The 10,048-nt window shown below is 33.4% G+C and overlaps 1 protein-coding gene across 6 annotated transcripts; it reads left to right on the forward strand.

Annotated features, from left to right (window-relative positions):
• Positions 1-2,609: 2,609 nt before the first annotated feature.
• Positions 2,610-9,469, forward strand: LOC18434306 (protein neprosin). 6 transcript variants are annotated; one of them, XM_006844379.3, is made up of 7 exons: positions 2,612-2,930; positions 3,033-3,119; positions 5,531-5,749; positions 6,668-6,826; positions 7,614-7,667; positions 8,012-8,158; positions 8,895-9,469. In XM_006844379.3, exons 1-7 carry the CDS (start codon positions 2,769-2,771, stop codon positions 9,273-9,275), a joined length of 1,209 nt encoding a protein of 402 aa, XP_006844442.3. In that variant the 5' UTR covers positions 2,612-2,768; the 3' UTR covers positions 9,276-9,469. The 6 variants fall into 6 exon arrangements, with proteins under 6 accessions (XP_088724993.1, XP_088724991.1, XP_088724994.1 ...); XM_088868867.1 differs by lacking the exon at positions 6,668-6,826 and having other exon boundaries at positions 2,610-2,930; XM_088868865.1 differs by lacking the exon at positions 3,033-3,119 and having other exon boundaries at positions 2,610-2,930.
• Positions 9,470-10,048: the final 579 nt, after the last annotated feature.

Consider the following 10,048-nt stretch of genomic DNA (forward strand, 5'->3'; position numbering starts at 1 on the left):
CTCTTCTAAATGATACACCCCCATCTCTTTCTCAAAAACGCCATCCCAATGATGGTGGAGAGCTAAAAGGCCGCTGCCTCTCTCACCAGAAAATCACTTTTCCATTAATGGTGGAGAGAGTAGCGATTAGAGAGAATGAGAGAGTAAATCATAGAGAGATGGCAAGTGGAGAGAGAGGACGAAAGAGAGAGGAGAGAGGGTTGGTAGGGAGAGAAAGTAAGAGCGGTAACACGTGTTTAAAAATTGAACAGGGGAAGAGAAAAAAAAATGGTATTGTGACTTTTTTTTAAGAGGAGGTTATTACAAGAAAAAACAGTATTAGGTCTAGAGGGTGAGAAAAAAATAAAAAAAAATTTTATGTCTAAAAGATTGATTTTGAGAGATATCTATAATTTTTTTGTTATATTATTTTCTCAGTACAAACCAAATGGCCTTTTAAAACATTTTATGTTGAAATCTTTCTTTCTATAGAACCATTGTTCCTTGGCTCCCCCCTGTCAACTCGGACTCACCCCTATGGACGAGGCTGAGTAGGGGTGAGTTCCACAACAACTCAGCCCCCTTTATTAAGGAGGAAAAGATATATATAAAAAAACTTAACCATGAAGTATTTTTCTTTTGGGAAGACCAAACATTTACTCTTAGAAATTAGAAATTTTGAGTTCCATTCTCATGGTAAGTAGATGCCCCTTTCCACACTCAACTATATATATAAAAAAAGCCTATGCTAGATGAAGGATTCATCTCCATTAATCACCGGCCTTTGTGTACATATAATTTTACTTTAGACATAATTTTTTTAATATATATATATATATATATATATATATATATATAAAGACTGAGGTTAGCCCACTAGCTCATAGCTATATATGAGCCCAACGGCTCAAATTGAATTTGAGCTGAATAGACAGTCACGAACTCATTTCATATTTGAATTTTAGTTTTTCTTTTTACAAATTCAAATCTTTTGAAATTTTGGATGTGGATTCTTTAAAAATAGTAAAATCTAATTTAAGTATTAAAAAATTAATTTGTAAAAATAAATTGAACAAAATACCTTCAAAACTTTTAATGGTATTTTGGTAAATTTAGTTTTTTAATTATTTTTTCAATATTTTTATTAGATGTGCCTTGATGAGAAGAATGAACATCTAAAAGTTATTATGATTTGGATTTGTAGAAAAAATCAAAATTCAAATACTACATAAAGTCGTGACCGTCAGATCGGCTCAAATTGGATTCATATGTAGCCTATAAATCCTGTGGTATGTGCAATTTTTTGGGTAATACACAACATTTTTGTGGTGATATTCGATCTGAGCCATTGGGCTCATTTCGTATTTGAATTTTAATTTTTTGGTACAAATTTAAATCTTTCTAAATTTTGGATGTGGATTCTTTAAAAATAAGAAAATATAATAAAAATGTCAAAAAAATAATTTGAAAAAAATAAATTGCCCAAAATACCTCCAAAATATTTTAAGGGTATTTTGGTTAATTTAGTTTTTTAATTATTTTTATTATGTGTGTCTTGATGAGAAGAATGAACACATAAAATTTTATATGATTTAGATTTGTAAAAAAAAATAAAATTAAAACACGAAATAAGGTCATGATCGTCAGATCGGTCCATATTCAATCCATATTCAATCTGAGCCGTTGAGCTCATATGTAGCCTATAAATGCTGGGTATGTACAATTTTTTGGGTGATACAAATGCTACAAACATGGTGTTCTAGAAGTGTGATTACATTATATTACTATACAATTGTTGTATGAAATCATTCCCCATCTATATAAAAAGTTAATAATAGCTGGACAACTATAATGAATAGTAATATAGGTGGAATTCCTGCTGTCAGATCTTCATCATATTGTTCAGAATACATATCACTATATGAATTTTAATATTTTTTTTCTAAAAATAGGATCATAATGAATGAGATGTATGAATATAAGAAATTTTTTTTTTTGAGTCTCAAAAATAGTGCATCTCGCAATACATTATCTAGATCATCCATTTATAAGATTTTCATATGTTTATAGATCTACATGATTTTAACCATTTTTGAAGTTTAAAATTTTATAATTAAATATAAAAATAGATTTTCAAATAAACCTAAGAATATTTTACATCAAATTACATATTATGATAAATTTTGGAGGTGCGCTTTAATTGGATTGTTTAAAGTTCCAACATTATAAAAACCTAGCCCATATTTAAATATGAGCTAGTTTGTACACAAAACCGGCCAGTCCTTTACTGGCTATATGGGTGGGGGCCAACCCCCCCAACGGACCCCGAAACCGTGTCCGGTTAGATGATATTTTGTTTGCTAGAGATTGAATAAAGACGATCTGGACATGTTCAGAGCAAATAAATTAGTGTTTGGGCACCCAGAGTTGTCCTGCTTGACCACGCATTCTTTTTTCCATCAATTGAAACATTATCAAACTGCTTTCATTTATTTTTCTTCTCTCTTGCCCCTTTTGTTTATACCATAATCTCACTGCATTCCAATAATGGAAATTTAACGATTCTTTTACTAATCTTTGTGCACCAATTTCACCACTACAAACTCAAAATTCAAAGGATTTTGTGAAAAGCTCCATCATGGATGCCACCACCTTCCTCACTTCTACAAATCCTTTGGTGGGAAGTTCTCCACCAAAAATTCTCTTCTCCATTTTCATTGGCTTTCTTCCCTTGCATTAATCTGCTCATATTTTGAAATTATCATTCCTACTTCGTCGAAAATTTTGACATGAGAAGGGACTGCAAAATGTGGATTTCTGCACAAATGTTTGTGATTCTTGTACTGTTTATCAGTCATGATGTTAGAGGAGGAAGGGCCACTCTTGGAGAAGAATTGGAAGCTGGAAAACATTTGAAGCTAGAGAACAGACCCATTATCAAAACCATTAAGGTCAATTGTTGTACCTTGTTTCATGTTTTTTTCTCTTTCAATTTGTAGTTTTAATGGGAGATTGCCAGATTTAGTGGCGGGTATTCGGCTGCATGTTTGCAGAGTGAAGATAAAGACGTGGTTGATTGTGTTGATTTCTATAAGCAACCGGCTTTTGATCACCCTCTCCTCAAGAATCACAGTGTCCAGGTTGTTCTTTTTCATGGCTCTGTTGGTTTGTCTATGAAACATTAAAAGTTTGAAAAGAAACAAGTTTGAAAGCACTAAGAAATCAAGAAACTTTAAAGAATTATTAAAAATAAATAAAATAGTAAATTTCAATAGTAGAATTCAAATTAAACTAAAAACAGCTTAAGAAATCTAAAAGCTGGAAGGCATATATAAAAAGGAAATTGTTTCTTGCAGGCTGTATGGCATTTCTACATATGCGGTCTAGAAAGTGTTAAGCATCCATCTTAAAGATGGATGCAAGTAGGTGTTTCATCTAAAAACAATAGAAACTAATAGTCCAAATGTTTTCTTGTTAGAATTATTACTTCTAATTTTTAAAGTTAATTTACTTTTCATATTCATGATTTCTATGTTAGAGATTACCTGTCCTTAAAAATTAAGTCTTAAAATCCATCAACAAAATAGATTTATTAATAGGCCCGCATTCCTACATATGCACGCGTGGCCGCATAGAAACCGGGTCCTATATAAAATATGGTATTTGAAAAAAATTGATTTACTAGTTGGGGACATTTCGCCCAACAAAATAGGGCAGTATATATTTATTTCTAATATATTTTATAGGGAAAATATCCCCATAGTCCCTAACTTTAAGTTTCATTTCACAATACGCTCAAGGTTTTAAAAGATAGCTTGGGGCATAAAAACTGTAGATTTTATTTCTTCTAACCCCCTGAGCCAATTTAAAGCTGTTTTTTTAGGCCAAACAAGTCTAAAAAGACATGCATTTTCTAAAAGCCATCTTCCCAAACTTCTAGAGAGAGAGAATGGCTCTATGGAGGTGAGATGTTACTGGAAGGAGAAATAGGTGTTTGGAGAAACATGAGAGGAGAGAGAGTGAGAGACACAGGAAGAGAGAAAAAGAAAGAAGTTTGATATATATATGTGAAGAGAGAGAAAAGATTGTGTTTAGAAAGAACATGTGTTTCTCACATTTGTTTAGGTTAAAAAATAGGTTTAAAGTAGCCAGGGGGTTAGAAGATATATTTTGAACCCTGAGGTTTATCAAGAAATAAAACTTGAAAATAGGGGGTATGGAGATATTTTTATTATTTTATATCTAATAAAATAATCCCAATAACATATAAAATATCTATATATTTGTTTTTTTTTGTTAACTCTGTAAACATGTAGCCGAATACCCACCACTAAATCTACTATATCTGTTTATTGGGGTTTTTCTATTAGAAAATATAAACTTAAAATCCTCTGTTTATAAATAATATTTATTTCTAATATTTAGAAATAATACGTTTTATATTAGAAATAATATTTTTGAAACTCTAATTATTATAAATACTTTATAACAAACTTAAAATCCACCATATCTGTTTTTTTTCTCCCAAATGTCACAAAGTAGACCCGTTTCTTTTTAAAGTCATTATTAGTTTATTTTCCCTGTTTCATATCTGAAATATCGGCCATTATTGGCTTATATCAGTCCAATATCATCCTGTACACTATATTATCATGTACACCATGGACATTTATATCAGCTTTTAAACTTTTCTCACTTTATTGTGGCCTAAAAAGTTACAAATATTGTTGATATTTGGGGTAAAGTAATAGGAGAATGAGAGGGTTGGGACATTAGAATTAGGGCCCATAGTTTACCTAGTTTGGATTTGAAATTTGAATTTTAGATCCTATTTGGATTCAGATATGGATTCAAGATTTGGATCTCATAGGTCGGATTTGGATCCAAAAATGAGGCCCTAAATCCGTTTAATCTCACAATAAAAATTTAAAAAGTACCTGTTTTTGCTTGCAGTTGCATTGAATGTTAGTGAACAGTACAACTACACAGTAATACAAAGTTACAAACACAACCCACGTGGCAACTTGCCTTGAACATTCATAAAAGGGAATATCTACTCTAATCCTAAGGATTAAGGGTAATCGCCGAATGGGGTTGAGGCTGTGGTGGTAGCACTACCTAAGCCTCAGCTACTGATCTTGGTTTCTATTTCTACTGACGCATACAAAAACTAGTTGCTATTTCTAAAATTGGTAGGGGCTTATATTCCCCACTGATCTATTTAAAACAAAAAAAAAGGTCTTTACCATCCAATGAAATGATGTATGGTGATGAAGAAAATATGCAACCCATCAAAAGTGGAAGTGAACCTAAAGGTGCACTGCACTTCCTCTAGCAAGATATATCACACACAATATTCATACATAAACTTGTTAGCAAGTGATGCTTTCATAATATGACTAAAACATTCATAGCAATTGTATGAATTGTTGTTCGTATTAAATATCAGCTCACTTACATTATATAACAAGCCTTTAGAGTTTCTTCTTTTTTTGAAAAGCCATTATCACATTTCATACCATCGGCTTTATGAACTTTCACTATGGTGTAGATGAAACCAAGCTCCTATCCGGTAGGATTTACTAGTGAGAAGAAAGTTCAGAGTTCGAACCTTCAATCGTGGAACAGAAAGGACACTTGCCCGCCGGGTACAATACCAATATGCAGGATGACAAGAGATGCTATGTTCAATGTTTCATCTATAAAAAATCTCCAGAAGAAACACCCATTTTCAAAGAAACTTGATGTTAGCATGTGGGATGGTCATGAGGTAAAATCACCAATTTAAATTTCTTTTTGTTGATCCTTAACAATATGTGTTCCCTTAAGATTATAGTTATATTGGCCTATTTAATAACTGATTTGAGTGATAGTCTAGGATTTGAATTTATCTATAAGCATTTTGCTGAATTTCATGAACAGTCAAATTGGCTATAAATAATTTGATTCTTCCTTGAGAATCGGAAATCAAGACTTATATCTATAATCACAGAAAATGCAAATAAATGAATGTTATGGTTGATATAGTGCTCACATTGAACCATTCAAATGCCTGTACAAATTCTGAAGGGATTTTTTTCTCTTCAATCCCTTTCTTTCAAGACCTAAATATGATGTTCCCTACCAATGAAGTATATATCACTATCTTTTTCAAAATCCAAACAGGTTATTGGACAACCTTATTGTTTTGAGGTATCTTCAGCCAAATAAGCTACAAATTTTGAAGTCCTAAATATCATAAATAATAGTTATTACTTTTAATTTTATTAAATTGTTTATTCTACATAGCCAAAATTTCTAAATCCTCTATTTTAATGGAAAAATTAATGTAGCTATGCTGATTTTTTCTAAGATCATTATCATCCAAGGTTTATCCTAATGATTTGGGGGTCGGCTCTGAACTTTTTCTAAGATAAATAAAGAATGAAAGAAAAGAAATCGGCTTGATTGCCATAATTTTCCAAATAAAATTTTAGCATAAATGCCATTTCATTTCCTTTTGTTCTTTAGCAATTGGCACTCATTTTCCTTTTATCATAAATGCCATTTCTTTTCCTTTTGTTCTTTAGCAATTGGCACTCATTTTGCTTGTTACCTCCTACGTTGAGGCACTTTTCACCTTTAAATTCTTTGCCCAATTTAGTGAATTATTCGTTCTAAGTCTGTATATGTTTCTGAAAATTATCAGCATGCAGTGGTGTATGTGAAGGGGGGTGAGTATTTCGGAGCCAAAGCAAACCTTTCAGTTTGGAACCCGCATACACAACCCAATGAATTCAGTCTTTCTCAAATTTGGGTCTTGAGTGGTCCATATGAAGAACTCAACAGTGTTGAAGCAGGATGGATGGTACACATGCTTTATTATAGTTCGACTTTTAATATCTCATATCATTTCAGCCCATGAAGTTTCCAAGACTCAAAACAACAACAAGGGTAGCCTTGGACATTACCTTCAGGACTGTAACTTTAACTTAAGCCTAGTCAAGAGAAGCCCTATTATGTTCCTATCTATTTTAGATATAATCAATTAATGTGCATTCCGGGTACCATTTGCAGCAAAACCACTGTGCCAAGACACACTGAATCAATTAGTCATATACAAAACAATTTGCGAATCAATTGTGGTTATTTCAATCATGGGGCTAATTTATGCACTTGGTTCTCACTCACAATTCATTCCAATTTTTACCAATTGCCTTGCAGTGAATCTACCATTTTGAAGAACAGATTCAATGGTCGTTTCAAAGCCATTTCTAGTTGAAAATTTCACTATAGACACATAGAGGAGATTATGTAACAATCTGCAAGTGTGCCTGCATATGAAACATGTGTTTTTTGGAACTCTGTCAAATAGTGCCAAGTACTCTTACATATATTTTTATTTTTGAAATATGTGACCTTAGTAGTATTTAAGTCACCCAAGAGTATGCCATTCCTTTGATGACTGACATTGTTGTTATGCCTGTTCAGAGACCTTGAATAAACTGCCCTAACCTTTGGATTCCATATTCTATGATCAGTTCATTGGTGTTTGTACGTAAAACTGTTCCCTGATAGCATCTTTTGACCAAGTGGAAACGATAATTGGAAAAAGTGGTATAGTATCATTCTCTAAGTTGTTCCATGTTTTACAGGCATATCCAGATGTTAACGGAGACAATCACACACGGATCTTTACATATTGGACTGTAAGCTTCTACCCATACTTCATTGTTAATCGCTCTGCTGATTTAGTAGTTCATAAGGCAATAACCTAGTATACTGGTTGCCGGCTACTGCACATTGCATCAACTATTATAGGCAAGAGGATAACTAACTAATCACAATTTACTAGTCGAGCTGGTTCTCATCATCTTTTAAGCATCCAAGTTTAAAGTGGACTGTTAGATTGCCATGTGCAATAATCAAATGCCATAAATAAAACTTCATCATATAGAATCACTTTACTAGTTTTTTCTTCACATGCAAATAAATTCAGGTAATTCCTCTTGTTTATCAATTGGAATTTTTTGATGGAATGATTGTGTCACAGGGAGATGGATATAAACATACAGGGTGCTACAACCATTTGTGTCCAGGATTTATCCAGACTAGCCGCGATATAGCATTAGGTGCGAAGATTGTGCCCATTTCTTCTTATGGAGGAAACCAGTATCACATAATCATCCTTATATATAAGGTACTCATATAATTTAAAAAAAGTAATGTTATTCCTTAGAAATAGATATTTTCAGACTTAAATTCTCAAATTCATGCACCTATATATCAAAACATAATGATTTCATAATATATATTTTTAATTACTTGGTAATGTTATATTTTTGGATTAAATGAAACAAAGTGCATGTGAAATTCACTTATACCCAATTATTGTACCAGTGTACTATCCCTGAGACTGCATAGCATAAACGGTTGTGTGATTTCACGTGGCATTTCAATAAAAATAGAAGACAATGGGGAGGTTCTAGTTATTTGATGTCTTTAATCTTTTGATAGAATATTTTCCTCTGATTCTACAAATTACCAATCCTAGCCACTGACACACAATTTCTATGGATTAAATACAAGTGGATGTGTGTGGTGCACTGCACACAAACAGAACATCCATCACCAGTTCCGAATAATTGACTATGGCGATCAACCAAGCATCATATTAAGCCATGGTTAGTCTGCTATTGTTCATGTTACTTGTGTTAATCCTGTTAGGCTAGCAGGTACTGAATATTTTTGTTTGTGACGGAAGTTGTTAAATCCCCATTTTCAGTTGAATGAGGAAAAATGGCTTTCTTGAGAAGCTTGAGTCGTGCATATGGCTCTTCATATCGATCCTGATTGCATTTGGATGCCTGCTCGAATGCGCTTAAATGCATGTGTGTATGGATGTGTGCCATTATGTGCATGTGTGTGGCTTACAGGACCCAAAGACGGCAAACTGGTGGATGATTTACAAGGACGAGCCGGTGGGATACTGGCCTTCTTCCTTATTCACATCCTTAGCACGCTCTGCAAATTCCATTGAATGGGGAGGGGAGGTCACCGATCTTCAAACAGATGGGAAGCACACGACGACTCAGATGGGTAGCGGCCACTGGCCAAGTGAGGGCTGGAAGAAGGCTGCCTTCATCAGCAACCTGCAAATTGTGGATGGCTCTAACTACCTCAGAAGACCTGAGGGCCTAAAGACAATTGCAGAGAAGGAAGAGTGCTATAGTGTTCAAATTGGGGGGCAAGGTGGTAAAAATTGGGGTGATTTCATGTACTATGGAGGGCCTGGTAGAAACCCAAATTGCCCTTAGAGCCAAAGATTAGGAAGATTTATAGTATGATGATCTGTAGCCACTACAATGACAATAACGAATGATGCCTGGCTGATGGTTATCATCTAAAAAATAATCGGATCGCTCTGCATTGTAGTAAAACTCGAAAACATGAACACTAAATGCAATTAAAAGATTATTTTCCAAATAGTTATTGCAAAGATTATATGACATTTTTCTGTTCATTCTCGCAAGTAAAATCCTATTTTTGAGTACCTTTTGGCCATCAAACTTTGGAGATATGACCTCTTCAATTTACTGATAAACTTCGATAAAAAAGAGAGAAGATTGAGAACAATTCGAACATACTTTGTATGCATCTCCAGAAACCAATGTCTTAAAATTGTACAAGGACCATCCAATTTTTGAATAGTCAGATCAAAGTTTTTAAAACTCAAAAATCCAACTTCTAGGATTCAATTGTTTCACCCAATGAATCTAAAGTGGATCCAAAAGTTCCAAAATGAAAGAGTCTTCCTAAGTTGCTGTTTTGGTCGAGGGACTATGTGTAATCGTGCTCTTCAGCAAGTATTTAGTTACTTCAGAAAGGCAAAACTGCTTCTTAAAAATGCTTTTGTTATTCCAAAATACCTTGCGAGTTCTCTCGAGAAAAATTAATGCCGCAAAATCTTATGGAGGCTTGGAGGATGTACAATCACCCTGCAATGGTTTCGATTAAATGACCACAAAATAAATTTTTATTTTTAATTTTTTAGTTTTCCTAAAAATTTGCAAGGGAATCTCATATTATT

Source organism: Amborella trichopoda, chromosome 6, assembly GCF_054954075.1.
Source record: "Amborella trichopoda isolate Santa Cruz 75 chromosome 6, AtrichopodaSantaCruz75HAP2 v2.0, whole genome shotgun sequence".
Lineage (NCBI taxonomy): Eukaryota > Viridiplantae > Streptophyta > Magnoliopsida > Amborellales > Amborellaceae > Amborella > Amborella trichopoda.